At 31.7% G+C, this 18,133-nt stretch overlaps 1 protein-coding gene across 1 annotated transcript; it reads left to right on the top strand.

Moving 5' to 3' along the window:
* Nucleotides 1-3,783: 3,783 nt before the first annotated feature.
* Muc91C (Mucin 91C) lies at nt 3,784-12,324 on the top strand. The gene is made up of 3 exons (XM_077428752.1): nt 3,784-3,804; nt 10,479-10,545; nt 10,625-12,324. Exons 1-3 carry the CDS (start codon nt 3,784-3,786, stop codon nt 12,322-12,324), a joined length of 1,788 nt encoding a protein of 595 aa, XP_077284878.1.
* Nucleotides 12,325-18,133: the final 5,809 nt, after the last annotated feature.

The raw sequence follows: 18,133 nt of genomic DNA, 5'->3' as shown, positions 1-18,133 counted from the left end.
GAACAGATGTGTAGCGACAGTTTCAATCAATCAAATTTCATTTAAATAATCAATTTAAAAATAAGTTTTCGTTAAATCATCTAATTTTGCGATTAAAATTCAGCCAAAATTTCATACATATTCAAAATACATTCATAAAAGTTATTTATTAAAAATTTTAATCCAAATCTTTTACGACAAACTATAATATATATATATATATATATATATGTATATATATATATATATATATATATATATATATATATATAAATATAAAAACACATTCCCTTTCAGAATGTCGCTTTCAACCAAATATGAATAAACATGGCTATGATTAATGACATGCTTATATTAATTACACTTACAAAATAAAAATCTTTTCAACCAACATAAAGAACCACCTTTTGAATTTTTTATAAACAAATACGCAGATTTTATTCATTAATTATACGAAAAAGTGCGTTGAATTTAATCACTTAAGATCAGAAATGTCATTTTATATATGATTAATAATAACCCATTTCACTTTTAAGACATAAAATCCTCAACTTTTAACGTAATCCGCGAACAATACACCGTAAAATTTACACACCATTATGTTCGAGGTGAATAAATCTATTTTATAGTACATATCTGCATAAGAATTCTCTAAGGGCTTGTAGATGAGATCATACTTGAATTACAAATGTGTACTATTCTAATACAAAACCAACATGCATCGATAACAGAAAAATATTCCTATATCTTCTTCTATATGCATATATATATAAAATTTTGTTTGTCTGCTATGCAAAATATACAGTTTTCAATTTAGAATCATCCAATTTGGTATACCATTTTATAGTACTTGTAGTTCAAAGGCTTCAAGCTTGAGCAAAGTCAAACAATTCGGCTTTAATAGAAACAATTTTGAACAATGACAGTGTCGAATTTTCATATTCAAACCATCAAACTATACTTTGACTTTGACTTTCCATCAATTTGCCAGCCATTTGAATTCCTCACACATTCATTTGATAACCAATAAGTTTTACGACTGGTAAATCAAGTATTGAACACACAGTACAATACCCATGTACATAACATCCAAGCATTCGACCAATTAGTGTTCGATCGCTAATTTCACGTATACACACTAATCTTCCGGAACTGTAAGATCGCGTGTTGATTATCGACTTTCTTGTCGATGATCTATCGATCTCGATTGCACTTTTACTTGCATTTCCCGTGCACATTTGCCGTTTCGTGTCGCCACGTAACCGACCCGCTTCTCCGCTAATATTATGCACGATCGCATCACACTTCGACCGGTGAAAAGTGTTACGGTGAATATATTTATGCGTGTGTATACAATTTTAATAACTGGGTGAGTGGGACTTTTCCGCGTCTGTGCGGAAAATTCTTCAAAATCATTACCCGGGTGGCGCGTGGCGGCTTATCTACACGGACATTTATTTGCCCGCATTTTCACTTTCACAATGCACTCTCTATACGTTATTTAAATATGTACAATGTATAGGTATATTTTCTAGACGGTAATTGCGGTGACATTCGGGAAATTCCGGGAAACTTCAACTGAGTTTAATACTCGTTGCTCATTCAATTAATTTTCGGTGTGTTTGAAAATGTTTGAATATACCTAAACATATGTACAACAGTCTGAAACAAGATATAATATATATTTATATAAATATATGTATCAATTAAATACTCATCAAGATAATTTTACATTTTACATTACCCAAAATGTGAAAAAATAATAACAAAACGATCATGAGAAATTATCATTGAAACGTTAACAATACTATAGCTAATGAATTATAATGAGAAATTAAATAGTTTCGAAAAAAAAGTAAAAACATCAGCGTCTAAAAACAAAACAAACGATATATCAAAGACGCGATGTGGTGGGAAAAAAAGAATTAAAATTCATCGGCCTTTGTTTAAAGATAAATATTCAATGAACAATCAACGCCTTGTTACAAAAAAAATGTATCAGATCGATTTTAGTAGCTCAGCTTAAAAATAAATCAAACACCAAACAACCTTCAATATTTTTTCCCGATTATGCAATACGATAATGCAACGTAAAGTTCAATAACATTTCTTCGCTCGGATCGGATGAGGTTAACGACTCTATGGCAATTCTATTTCTTGTTCATGAAATGAACAGACATTGAAACCACCTCGGGTCATCTTCGACAAAATAGTAAAAGTTACGCAAGTGTTTCAATAATGATAAAAATTATACATATATGCACGTAGATGTATTACCGTTCACTTTTATCGCACGTGCCATTTTCTTATAAAAGAAAATAGTACTTTCTTCTCGCTTTTCCTCGAAATGTTTTGCATCACAATTCAACTCGATCGCCCGGCTTAATTTCCATTGCTAATTAAACGACGCGGATTTTCGCATTTCACTTTCCGATCGTTGCCAAATTTTACAACAAAATGCCTTGAACTTGGGCCAGAAACGAACGTTTTATAAATAAGACCTTTTAGTTTTTTCTCCGACTTATATATACATATGTAATTACAATACATTAAGACAAAACAAAAACTTGTAAACTAATTATTTTGGCATCAAACCTTATTCTTATACCTAATTCTTAAGCCTTATTCGTATACCTATAGAATGAAATGAAATGAAAATGTTATATTTTAAAAAGTTGAATCAATTATAAATTATTTATGTATATACATACATACATATGTTTTCATATAATTTTCATTTCAAATTTTTATTAAAAACTAGATCATGAAAACGTGATCAGTGATCGATTATGTGTTCGAATCAGTCAAAATCTCGAGTTGGAATTTTCTATATACATATATGTGAAAATAATAATTATTTATATACATACATATATATGTGAATAGTGATTTGTGATTATTCTCTTTTAATAATTTTCAAAAATATTATACTTTTAAATTACTTATATGCACTATTTCAGATTCACTGATCATGAATATGGTATTAAAATTTATCGTCAATATTTCAAATTGGAATAAAAAAATCAACTTTTCCATTTTACAGTTTTGTACGATCTTTGACTCAAAAACTATCAATCATTTTATCAAAATGAGTATTTTATATTTTATATTATACATTTAAAAAATAATCTTATATGTAGATCAGCTGATAGTTCAAAATTTTGTAGTATATTTTTTCTCTATATTAGTCTAAATAGCTTGAAAAAATAATTAAATATCACATTAAAATTTGCTAAAATAAATTATAATATATGTATGTAAAATGAGCTTTTTAATGTTTGGAATTTTCAAAGGCATTCACCGACAGGATGATTATCTTAGTCGTGAAGGGGTCATTTTTTTGAGATTCAAATCGTGATTTGTATCGTGTGAATGTGTATCTCATCCGTGACATTCATTGTATACGTGTAATGTATGTATAATATACATTTATATAGCGGTGAAAGTCATAAAGGAATCATTATTTTTTTATGATCTGTCGGTAAAGATCGTACACTTGTACTTTCATTATGCAAACTACATAAAATAATACACACATCCTGTATATGTAAATATTTTTTACGATCGCAAATTTAAATGGACATTTGAATTTGAATCATACAAAACAATAGTACATTTAAATTTGTTTAATGAAAAACATGGTTTTAAAGTGTTACGACACTCGTATTGTCAATATAAACATACAAATGTTTAATTTATTCTTTCAAAATATGATTCTGTATGCATTTTACATTGTTATTGAACGCATGTTAATTTAATTACAGATCTTTGTTCGAGCCGAAGGAAAATTAGCGACGTTGCAAAATGGCGAAGTTCAATATTTTGGTAAGTTACTTTTGCATAAGTTTTAATACAGGATTACATCTAATCAAAAACTATTCAAACTGGAATGCATTTGACTCTGAGCTTTTCCCATATTTTTATTCATATCCGAAACATTAAATCGATCCCAAAACGTGAGAATTCTTCACATTTTAAATATTTATATCGATCCAAGCAATTTCAAACAGCCTTAGAATAAAAATAGCTTATCGATCGTCTATTCATGTCGCGCTTCCGAATCGGTATGTCTAAATTAAATATTCATCATACCTTTCGAGATCTGCCAACATGCTAATACAAAGTGGAAACAAGTCTTGTTTTATTCTGGCGTCGTGTATTTTTATCGTTTGAATTTTTTTACACAATACAAATAAAGTGATGTCAAATATTGACAGTCGAACATTCCTATTCCTAATACGGAAGCGCGTAAGTAAACGAGTTGATTAGAACACTTTCTGAAGGCTTCGTGTGCTGTAAGGGATTTGGTCTACTTTCGAGTGTATTTCTGTGTTGATGATTATAAATAATCATCGAAGGGAAGTGACGTAAATCATCGTTACATACATATATAATACATAGCGTGTGAATGTGTAATAATCCGGTCGGAAGTAGAGCTTCGGAAGTCGCGGGAAAAAGTGATGAATGAACGTTGGCGATGTTCGCGTTTTAAACGCTTCGGTAAAACACATAATCATTGTTATAAAATGATGAATAAATACATGGAAAATTCGCAAACAATGGCGGAAAAGTGGGAAATTCGAGGCTCAATCGATGAGACCGCGCTTGCAGGTTCGTTCCTCGTGTGATTTTAATATCAAAAATTATATTATTTTAGAATTACTTTCAATTGTTACATTCGATTAGGCTATTTATAATATAAATCGACTGTTAAATGTATCATATCAAAAAAACAAATCAAACTCTATACTAAAAACTTAAATTAATTTAATTCACTATAACATTACTTTGAAGTATCATGAATGTTTAATTCAAAATATGTAACTACATATAATCATTATAGATTTTAATTCAAATTATAAACATAAAACATTTTTTTAATGCAATAACATACATACATACATTCATAAATATTATAATATATGTAAAAACGGACGCGATGTATGCATGTGTGTGGGTATATACACACATATATAGGACAAATATGGAGATTTCAAAAAAACATATATTTTAGAATGCCAGGAATATACATCATGCATAGGGATGTGGCGTGAAGACCTATCGTGTGGAGACGCGGGGTAGCGGGGAATTGGAGACTTAAGCATCTGACATGTGCTCCTGATATTGAGCGCCTGAGTTGGAACGGGTGACTTCAGCGTCAAATGCGCCTAAGCATGCACGGGATCGTACACACATACACACATCCGAGAAGACACACACACATACATTCATCATTTTGACATGTACAAACAACAAGCGTATTATGAGCGCAATCGACTTTTTATTATTAATACGCACGCGTGCTTATAAATTACCTTTCATTATATTTAAATATAACTTTATTTTAATTCGTTTATCAATTCCTTTACGAAGCCACCCGTTTAAATCAACGGGCACAACACTAGTATATCAACATATAATATAATAGGTAAAAAATACTTATAATATGTTAATAAATACCGTATTTTGATAAAATACATGTATCTATAACGAAAAAAATATAATTATTTTCATAAATTATATTACTAAATATATGTATATTATAATAAACATCATCTATTATCATAATATTTAGTAAACGTATTCAAACAAATAAAACAATTTATATTTTTCATTCACATACAAAAGGCAATATTTTTTCACTGGCTTTTATGTAAATCTACATTCTTTATTACTTTCTATTTAAATATCTTCAAAGATCTTCAGTGAAATGAATATAGATTATAATTCAATGGGCACTATTAATATTTTATAATACATCAGAATATTATTATATACGTATGTATGTATGTATGTACATATAGAAATAGATTAGAAGCTATTAAATATTACAGCTTTCATAACGAGATATTTGAATGCTTGCGATGAGATTTACGCCCCAGATATCCTTCCTGTGGGAATCCCAACATGTAATTAACCTAAAATCTACCTTGAACTTTCACCGCACATTTTATGAACACATTTCAAATTAAACGTCGCAAATAACACTACATAACCCACACATACACACTCGTTTCTTTTACTTAACCGATTACACAACTAATGATCCATATTGTATACAAATATTATATATAGGTATATACAGATTTTATAATTACGTTTTGTCTATTTTTTTCCCGCCATTTGCAGCATTGCGCTGTATGTAGGTATTTACATAGATCTGCGAGTGAAAGCACCGCGATCTACGAAGAAAAACGAAAGTGTCCACAAAAGACGGTTTAATACTTTCCTCGTTTGTGTAGCCTTTATGTCACTATTATACCGTTGGGTAATAAACAAAAAAAAAAGAATAGACGGACATAAGACACTTCTTTACCGAGTATTATTGCACAATTGTGCACATCCGATATTATCCACACACACACACACACAATAAACGCTTTCTATTGACCGAGTTGGAATATTACCGTAACTGTAAAAAAATGCTTATCTATTTATCTGTATTTATATCTATGTACTTAAACACCTAAGAATGCGATTCGTTATTGGTGCGATTCGCGTTTCACGCTTTCGACTTTCGTTGTCTCATCTCGTACGTGTTCAATGGGTATCTTTAGCGGTGTTTTTGTCAATTTTATGGACATATTAAACAATTTTTGTACTTATTTATATACACTGTTTTGTATTCGCCGTGAGAAATTCATCATAGTCGCACGATTTTATTGTTGTTGTTGTTTCCGTGAAGAAAGCAGAGAATTACTACTATATACCCTTTGACCTACAACGTCTGCTATTCGTTGTAACGAATTGAACATGTCTATAAATCGAAGTATTATAATTTTCCAAGTACGTAGATAAAACACGTGCTCAATAAATAGTACTGTGATTAAGTTTTAATTTATTTTTCTTATTTTGCGTTCGACAACCTTATGAACAGGTCTGTTAAACTGTCATTGCGACGGCTTTAGACTATTACATGTCCTTCTATAGACGTTTAACTGTGACTGTTTAATTTTATTAAGAAATAAAATATAAAACTTGAGCTAATTAATGTAAAATCAAAACTTTGATCTTAAAATGTCCACCATTATCTAAGGCTGCCAAATTTACATGTTTTTAGTTTGCAGTCTAGATAAAATACAATAAATTTGAGACTTGCATGAAACGGCTCAAATTATATGACATCACGAATCTATTGTCAAAGTTAAATTTTGTCATTCATATGGTAATAATCTAATCAATAATCCTTGACACGAAGAACTTAACATTAGCTATATATGTAATTTCTTCATAATTTTATCTGAACTTGAATAATTTCGCTCGATTGAAGATCTGACACACTTTTTCATGTGTGTATTATAATAATATTACCTCAATATGTGTATGTAATGTGTACATTACTCAACATACAACTTCAAATACTAGTCGAAATTACAACATTTACATACACACACAGGTTTTTACCGAGGAAACGACACCGGTTTCGAGATACGGTTAAGCTTTTCGATTTCTTGCTACTGTTGTTGGTTAAATTCGATGGATAACGAGAGTGATGATGATGAAAAAATAGAATCGAGAGTACTTCTCACGAGATAACGCCTCGAAACGATAAGATCTCGTTGTAACACAATCGACTGTTTTGCTCTGCAATAAATTTACATAGCTTTTCGAAATAAATAAAACCCGCACTTTACATCTGGAAAGTGAACCAAACCCCATTATATTATATTAAAAATGCATATTTTAATTCGGTTCTAGGCTTTGCCTCTTCCGATTAGCAAACATTTCTCTTTGAAACTTTCAGTCAATAAGCCGATACTTAGCTGCGATCTTCGGCTTTGTAATAAGCCTCAAATTAACCTATTATGACCTTAATAATGAAAGTCAGCCGGTCGTGATCGCAAGCCTGAATTTCTATTATATATTGAGTGTCGATAAGCCGCTGATCAATCAACGATAAGTCAAAGAAAAACAGGACATGGAAAAAAAGTTGTTTTACGATAGCTGAACTTCCGAATTCGGAATTGCCTTACGACCTTCGACTTCCGCAAAAAAATAAACTAAGATGTTTTTCGGATGTCTAAAAACGTGAGTCACGTTCCGCTATGGCATAAGTCGTAAGACTTGTGAGTAAGTGTCACGAAAGTGAACTCATTTGAATTTACTGTGACGATGTGAAAAGTTTTCACTTTTTGTTTTAAAAAAAAGTGTGCGCTTATCTTTGAAATTTATTCTGAGTGCGTAATAAGTATCTACGTACAATTTAATCGATGAATTTTCGTATACTTCAGCGGTGAATAACCATTTCAGTAGTTAAAATTTATGAAAAAACAGTATAAAAGTATGTATTAACCAAAGCTATAATTCTATTCGCAAAAACTATATATCTTTTTCAGCGGAATTTTACTATAAAGGTATCGATTTATTTAAGAAGAAAAAGGAAAATTTGCTCGGCTTCCCAATAAAAAAACTTTTGGAATATTACATGTACATACATATATACTCCGATTCTTCATAAGATTTGATATATGATCTATAGGTTCATATTTCAAAATAATTTCTAGATAATTGTTAAATTTTTAATTGAATTTTAACCATCATACACATGTATAGATTTCTATACATTTGTATTGAAAATATATTTTTTGGATCTACGGAATTTTGGCTAACGGTAATCTTTACAGCTTCTCCGTAAAGCAAAATTGTAATATCTAAGTAAACCATAAACTGAATATATGCGAAAATGTTTAGCCCAACTGACACAGATTAATATTGTGCAATGAGTATTACGGTACCATAAAACGTGACCCTCATTACATTATGTATAATACAATAATTCCGAAACGAAGAGCGTCTCATATATGTATTATTCAAACGATGCTCTACATTGTGTCGGCTACGTTTGATAAAATTAGACAGCATGAAATAAATTATTAACGAAAAACCCATGGGTTAGTCCACTGCTGCACGAACAATACGATTTTCCCCATTCAAGAATAAAAATCCATCGCCAGATTGATCTACGACACATGTTACTACAACACGCGATCAGAATGCAATTTATTTACTATCCCGGTGCAACTGCATAACATTTGTATGCAATTCAGTGTGCGAACACTTGTACTTGTCGATACATCGACGAATCAGACCGTGAAGTAATTTACATTTGAACATCTACCATATAAATATGAATGTTTGTTCGTTTACTATGCAAATCTACAGTTTTCAATTAAATATCTCACGATACTAAAATTATCCGTAAACTTTCAACTAGTACAAAATATATGTCTATATCATAGTGCTAATTAAATTTTCATACGAGAGATGAGTCTTTAGAAAAAATATAATTGCCACATGCACGATACGCACAAAAGGTTAAAAACATAATAATAATTTTCTATTGATATAAAACAAGCAGTTTTATTTATTTTTTATTTAAAAATATTGTTTCGTGCTTGAAATCCGGTTACAAAACTTTCTTATCGTAATTTACGACGTGGTTCTACAGTTGCGTTGCAAAATTTCCGAGATTAAAGGGTTAAATTCATTTGCATTTTTTTTATAGTATATATATTTACACTTTAATATATATTTATATATATTTATATATATTTTATATATATTTACACTTTAAATATATTATCTGATCTATACAAAATAAATCTATGACTATAAATCTATGAAAGAATCAATTTCAAAATATCTTTAAATATTATTATTTGACTTTTCATTAGTTTTATTTATCAGACTATTTTAAATCGTACATGAAGAGCAAAAAAAACTTAAATATTATTTTGATCCACCAAAATAGTTCAAGGAAATAGTCCTAATAATATAATATGTGCAAAATTTTACTATTGTTAGAACTGCTTACACGGCTTTTATATGTTCTCGTCATTTATTTACTTTTTATGTTTAAAACATGTCTTCAAACTATAGGTATATTGTAATTGTATTTGGCTTATTTGCAAGGGATATTTTGCTGAGATTCCATATTAATTAATATATATAAAACTTCATGACTACACATAAGCAAATATAGCACTGGATATCCAATATACATATATGTACATGTGTTTAAAAACAAAGAGATTTTAATTTAATAATGTCAAAATTCAATTATAATCTGAATTAGCATCACAATAGTTTAAAAAAAATATTTAGCCTTTTTGTTACTGTTAAATTCAAATTATATGTACTTACTTACACATTTGTACGATTAGTTGTATTTTACTAAAACATACGATTTACATTGTATGTATGTACATACGTAATAATTGTTTTTGACATTTTTTGTGTGTCACGATTGTTTGTGTCACATGTGAAGGAGACATTTTTATTTTTATTACGCCTTTTGTAATTACGCTTTTGTTTCGTATGAAAAAAAAATAAAGAAATCACTCGCTGAAATCACGATCTGCTCATTTCGGCCACAATGGGTCGTTTCAGATTGTGTTGCGCAATGCTAAAAATACTTTGGCGTTCAATTTAGTATGTATTTTAATACCATATTGTTCTGAAATCCGCTCATTATTTTCTGTTTGCTTTTGTCCTCTTAGAACGTCAGCCTGGCCATCTTCCTCTTAGCCAGTGGTGTCTCGTCTGGAGAACTCGTAAAACGTGAAGGTAAATAAATCCAACCAATTAAATGATTCTTCAACCCAAGTCTATTTTGAATACCTGATTGTATGTATTTGTTTTCTAGCTCCTCTGCCTGGAAATTCGTACTTACCTCCATCATCTTCATACGGAGCTCCAGGTGCAGGTGGTGGTGGTGGTGGTGGTGGTGGCGGCGGTGGTTTCGGAAAACCTTCGAATTCATACGGTGCCCCATCTTTCGGTGGATCTGGTAGTGGTGGATTCAGTGGAGGTCATGGAGGAAGTGGAGGCGGTTTTAGCGGTGGCTTCGGAGGTCATGGAGGAGGCGGTGGAGGAGGCGGTGGATCTCTCCAATCTTCTTATGGAGCCCCATCTAAGCAACCATCATCCTCTTACGGAGCCCCATCAAGTGGAGGATTCGGAGGTGCACCTTCATCTTCCTACGGTACCCCATCTAAACTATCCCAGTCTTACGGAGCACCATCTGTAGGAGGAAGCTTCGGAGGCGGACATGGAGGCGGTGGTGGTGGAGGAGGATTTGGAGGCGGACATGGAGGTGGATTCGGCGGCGGATCCTCATCTAAGGCACCCTCATCTACATACGGAGCCCCAACTAGCGGTGGATTCGGTGGATCGTCTAAGCCAATTTCATCTTCATACGGTGCCCCATCTTCCGGAGGAAGCTTTGGATTTGGAGGAAGCAGCGGTGGGGGTCATGGAGGAAGCAGTGGTGGATTCGGTAGTAGTCACGGAGGAAGCAGCGGAGGATTCGGTGGTTCACTATCTTCCTCTTACGGCGCCCCATCTAAACAAATATCATCTTCATACGGAGCTCCATCTTCTGGATTCGGAGGAAGCAGCGGTGGGGGTCATGGAGGAAGCAGCGGTGGATTCGGTGGAAGCCACGGAGGAAGCAGCGGAGGATTCGGCGGTTCACTATCTTCCTCCTACGGTGCCCCATCTAAGCAAATATCATCTTCATACGGAGCTCCATCGACCGGAGGCAGTTTCGGAGGTGGACATGGAGGAAGCAGCGGCGGATTCGGAGGAAGTGGTGGATTCAGCGGTAGTGCTCCATCGTCTTCCTACGGAGCACCATCAGCTGGATTCGGAGGAGCTTCTTTCAAACCACCCTCAACCAGCTACGGCGTACCTGCCGGCCCAGCTAAACCCTCGGGTGGAATTGGAGGAGGTCACGGAGTATTCGGAGGTGGATCTGGTGGTGGAATAAAGAGCCCGTCTTCAAGCTACGGCGCCCCATCAGCTAGCTACAGCTCGCCTTCTTCTAGCTACGGTGCTCCCAGTGCTTCCGGAGGTGGTTTCGGACACTCTGGAGGTGGAGGTGGTGGATACTCAGGTGGATTCTCCAGCGGAGGCAGTGGTGGCTATTCCTCAGGAGGAGGACACTCTAGCGGAGGAGGTGGTGGTTATTCTTCAGGAGGACACTCCAGCGGAGGTAGCGGTGGCTATTCCTCGGGAGGAGGACACTCTAGCGGAGGAGGTGGTGGCTATTCCTCGGGAGGAAGTGGTGGTTATTCCTCGGGAGGAGGTCACTCCAGCGGAGGCGGCGGTGGTTATTCCTCAGGAGGAGGTCACTCAAGCGGAGGAAGTGGTGGTTATTCCTCAGGAGGTGGTCACTCTAGTGGAGGAAGTGGTGGATATTCCTCAGGAGGTGGTCATTCAAGTGGAGGAGGCGGTGGTTATTCCTCAGGAGGTGGCCACTCCAGTGGAGGAGGAGGTGCATACTCTTCCATCCCGGCTACCATCAACCAATCGTACGACTCCAACGGAGGCTACGTCTACTAAAAAGCTTTCGATCACAAGTGTTCAAACCCCCATATAATTTAAATCATTTCCTCTAATAGCAAAACTCGAAGCATTTATTATTTATGAAATCGCACTGCCATTTAATAATATTATTATAATTTAATTTTAAAAATATCGTCTCTCCTATGTTTCATATTGATATGTATGCATCAAGTATTATATTATAATTAAAAATTTATAATTTATTTATTGAAAGTGCATTGAAAATACTCATTTAATATTTAAGTAACGGTATATGTAGAATATATGTAGTTTTCTTCATATTAGGACCAATTTTGAGTTTTTGATTTTTTTTATACCAAACCACTATATTTTGTAAATAAAATTTATACTTTGTTAAGTACTATTGACGTTTTATTGTTGACCCTTTTCACTTGTTTTAATTTCCAATACATATTTTTCATTCAGAACATACATATTGTGTATATGTATGTATGTAATATTAAAAATAATACACAGAGATTTGAAACATACTAGTATATTTTTGCCTTTGGTTATATATTTGATATGTATAATACTACGCTTACATTCAATCGAAGTTCAACAACAATAACTACTTAAACCTAAGTTATTTATTTTCTTTTAAACATCAAACTCGTTTCCTGTAAGTATGCAATGGAAGAGAATTGTATAAACGTATGTTTATTTTTTATTTTATTGTAACAATGAGATATACATTGGTCATGGATATTACAGAACATTCTCGAAAGATTAATACAATTGAGATTTTCAGATAAATACAAGTTATATACATAAAATAAATAATAATATAACGACCAATATATATGTCAGTCTGGTTTTCCTAAATGCGCTTAACACTTTTTTTATATTATGTAGGTATTTTATTAGTACTAAAGCAAAACAAAACTATATCAAAAGCTTAAATCTTTTCACGTTACGCAATCATATTTTGGGATAATTATTTGTTGGATTTTTTTCTAACAATATTAACTAAACTTATTTAGACGAAAACTAACAAAATTCATTAAATCAAATGAAAATAGTAATTTTTGAGCAGCCCAATATATTTTTGCACCGACGATGATCCCAACGATTCAATCTAGTGCTATATTTTTCATCTACGAGTGTATTTTCATAAAGATATGTATATATTTTTCAATACTGATAAACTCTTTAAAGCATTTTTCATAGACAATACCAGCAACATACATATGTATTTAACACTTTATATAATAAAGTTTTCTTCATACTATATTTACACCAAGCTAGAAGCCATTTCGCCAACTATATGTCATTTATTATTATTGTTTTATTATTTTTTTTTTATATAATAGCCATTTCCCGACACGTCAATCCAACAAAATTTACGTATGCATTTTTCAAATGTATGAATGTATGTTTGTCTTTTTCCAATAATTGACGATAAAAATCTTACTTTTAATTGAAAATCGTATATAAAATTAGTGATTTCTAAATAGGATAGGACGCACTAAGTGTTTTTTTTTTAATTAATTTCTTCTATTCGCAATTTCTCTCTTGTATAAACTGCTACGTAAAAAAATCCGTATTTATTACTTTTTATGATACACATTTACAGGATTACTCACAAGTAAATAAAAATACCAGAAGGATTTAAACATCTATTTATGACATAATCGCCCTGAAAACCTCTTCTGTATAAAATTTGATATGTATGTTGAGTTGTTTAAGGCTTGCAATAATTGTATCAAAGGCGAAATACATCATTAAAGGCCAGAAATAATTTTTTCACAGTTAGAATTTGACACGATTCACTAAAAATAATATAATACATAAATAGCATTTTATTATGTACGGCTTCATAATTTTTTTGATTTCTTTGCCGCCTTAAAACCATCCCAAACTCACAAAAATAGATGAAACCACTCCTTTCCCTTATTTTTTCCCAATCTTAGAATCCTTTTTATATTAAAAAATTATAATTAAATCAAAATTGCTTTAAAAACTAGGCCTTTATTATTTTTTATTAATTTTCTGATATGGCACCGATCAATCAACAATCGTACGTAACAATTCTTTTCAACATTTCTTAAAAGTATATATATATAAAATTTTATAACACAAATAAATCATTTTTTCATAACAAAAATATTAGATAGAATCGTATAGAATTAAACTGTACAAACAAATAAATTTATTGACCTTTAAAACTAAACTAAATATATATTATATATCATATATTTATAATATATGTATATATCTCTCTAAATATTTAGCAAATTAATTTCATTCAGTTCTAATTCAAACAATCTAATTTTTTAACCCAATTCGTGTATTTTTCTCGATATTGTCAAAGTGTTCTTATACGTTTTTTTGATTTTAATTTAATTATTGTATACAATGCGGAACGTAATCGAAGAATGACAGTTTGAAATCAGTTTTAATAAAAATAGAGCTTAATTCTACGATATTTTATTTATTACATACATATATTTTATAAACTATTCACACTTTTTATTGATATGTATTGTTCACTTAACAGTTAACGGTTCAAGTAAAATATTTATACTATAATTATTTATGATATGTATTTTGATGTAAGTCGGAGTTTCGGTTTTTTAACTACGTGTACGTATAATTATATAACTATTACAATTTTTTATCATACACAAACATTTAATTATACCATGTAATGTGTGATATGTATGCGTTTCAGAAACTTGTATACCATTTACACAAATATATGTATATATATATGTATACATAATATATATGATAAAAAGCGATCAAAAATGACATTCATTATTCTTTAAAGTTATACACGAAACAACTCTCAAAAATGTGCCGTAACATGTAATATAATATTTATAAATACATTTCGAATAAATGGCACTGAAAATTCAACTGATTTTCAAGAAGTAAGCCTGATGAGTCTCTAACGCTAAGCACTCCATTTTTTTGTGATTCCCCATCTATTTTATGATATATTTGGTCTGCAAATTAAATTTAAGCAGCTTTATTCGTCTAGAATGTGCCATCTTATCGTCCTCTTTTATTGTATAGCCTATATGGCACATGTCTCACGTACAAATGGGCTACAATGTGTCCTTTGTGTCGAGGAAAAACTCCTTGATCCTCTTTACTAGCAGGGCGTGGGTCGAACAAATTATTCCCTGGCTGTTACGAGATTTTATCATCTAGCTCTAGTGTCGTCTTCGCTTTTTATTTCTCTTTTAAATAAATCGCAAAAGTACGAAAAACACGAGCTGAATCAGTCCTTGACGCGGTCTACAAAGAGCGAACGAAGCACTCGACAAAATTTCCGAATCCTTTTAATAATGATTTCGATTTAAATTCGAAAACCTTTTTCAATGAAATAAATGTTGAAGTATTTACTATACAACAGGCAATCTCAAATCTATTAAGTTTGGATTTAATTTTAAAGCGCCCTGTAAAATTTAAATCATTGTGTAAAATGTTCAATAAATTTGACGGAAATTCAGTGATGGTGTTTTTTTTAACAAACACGCAAAAATCAAGTAGTCGTTAACTGTTAATAAAACTTACTGATAATTTATTTACTGGCGTAATTAGATCAAATTACTTGGCAAATAAATACAAACCAATAAATATAATGAAAATAAGATTGTTTTGAATGAAATACATAGACTCACTAAAAATGAGTCGTATTTTGAATTATTAAATAAGTCATTTTAGTTTTTTTTTATTTGGCTAGAAACATTTTATAGCCTTGTTCTTTCAAGGAAAAAATGTTCGTTTAGAATTTTTTCATTTTCTTAACATTTTTACGACTTTCCTCATAAAGGCGAGATGGTATTGTACGGACGAATGTTCAAAGCAGCAAAAATATTTAAAACGACTCTGATTATACATATATGTTTGAATAAATTCATTTTTCTACATACATATGTACATATATATTGAATAGAATTCTGGTAAATTTGCCGGAAAATATTTTACGAACAGTCAAAGACCCGATGATTATAGTATCATGGAACAGATTGAACACTCCGACAGTATTATTTCAGGCTTTGCAAATTCTTGTCACGCTCCTTTATATCTCTTGTTACGTCTCCAGGGCTCGTTTTATCTAATTTGACCCGTAACTTGACCCGTCCTGACCTGCCGCCGCTTAAGAAGAACGAGACGAGAATTATTTATACCCGGTTATGTATCCACCAAACGATAAGAATTCTAAGAACAAACAGGTGATTACAACTTGTTTATGAATCACCATAAAAAGACCAAGTACTAGACCACAAGATGGAGTGCTTACAACAATTTTGATCAAATAAAAAATCTCGCGTAAGGACGGAAAAGCTATAGATCTGTTTCAGATTCAAAAACAACAAAAAAAAATACCTGAACAATCAGTGTGTTGAAATAATTCTATAAAAATATGCAGAATACACACAAAAATAAATTGACTCATTCTCGAATGTAATTGACGAGTGCTTTGCAAACTATAAACATAATCTAAGTTAAAATTTACACATTAATATTATATGTATATGTATTAATAGTATTCTATGTACTTACGCTAGATGAGTATCGCGAAATGCCGATGACATATGTTCGAGCCGGTTTTTTTTTTAGTTTCGATCAAAGATAATATGCATACGTATATATTATAGAACAGCAATATGATACAAATTCTTGTGATTCTGTATCAATAGCGACATCTAAAGAATTTTACAAAATCGTATTAAATTTTTGGAATCATAACAAAATCATGATTCTCAAAAGTTTTCAATTCAATACAACACACAAAGTGTATTTTATTTATATCATATGTACGTAAATTCCAGCATTTTTTCAGATATGCATTATATATGTATAGTCCCGAGTATTCCCGAAACCCTACTTTCTTGCTTTGTTTCAACTGCTTAAGTTAGCACTTCAACCAGAGTTTTCTTCGAAAACTTTTAGTTTCAATGAATATTTAAACTAGATACGATAATCAAATGATATATATCCGTAATAAGGTAGACTGGTTTATTCATATTTATATCATAGGTAAATTCTAGGATTTTTTCGGATATGCATTATACATATAGTCCCGAGTATTCCCGAAACGCTACTTTCTTACATTGATTCAATTCAGCCAAAGTTTTCTTCGAAAATTTCAATCAATATTTAAACCAGACACGGTAATCAAATGATATGATGTAATTAATATCCCAAGCCGTGAGAAGGTACATAGACTGGTTTATTCAAACGTTCCAAGAATACACAATTTTAGATGTAATTTTCTTCACATTGTATTCGTCAAAACCACAAAACAAACACGCGAGTCTCGGACAACTTTGGAGTTTTAGTTGGAAACGAGATTTCAGTCTAATTTGGTTTAAGTTTTCCTAAGGAATAACTTAAACCTCAAATAGTGTTGTAAATCTCAAATTCGAAATTCAAAGTTTCAAATCTCCCGTCAAGGTACTCCAATTCCAATACCTTAATATTCCCGAAAAAAACCTCCGATCTAGAATTTTGACATTCCCGAAAATCATCATCCTAGTAGTTATATTTGAGATTACATATGTATATATGTATGTACATACATACATATGTATATACATGAAATTTTGTGTCACGAAAAATTCCAAATTTCAATTCTAATATTCTGTGCTAACTTAAATGAAATTTCATGGAATTTTTAGCGGCTATCATCCGAGCCAAATTCCATAATAATATTCAAACGTACGATCAAACTCTGGGGTCCCGGGAATTTTTCAATCTCAAATGTACTATTCTGGAATTTCCGAAAATCAAATATCGAATTTCTGGAACAATGTCCAGACACAGAATCACTACCTATATTATTACAGAT

The sequence above is a fragment of the Arctopsyche grandis genome, chromosome 4 (genome assembly GCF_051622035.1).
Source record: "Arctopsyche grandis isolate Sample6627 chromosome 4, ASM5162203v2, whole genome shotgun sequence".
In the NCBI taxonomy this organism is placed as follows: Eukaryota; Metazoa; Arthropoda; class Insecta; order Trichoptera; family Hydropsychidae; genus Arctopsyche; species Arctopsyche grandis.
The sequence above is the reverse complement of the archived record's forward strand: the minus strand, read 5'-3'. Positions and strand labels throughout refer to the sequence as shown.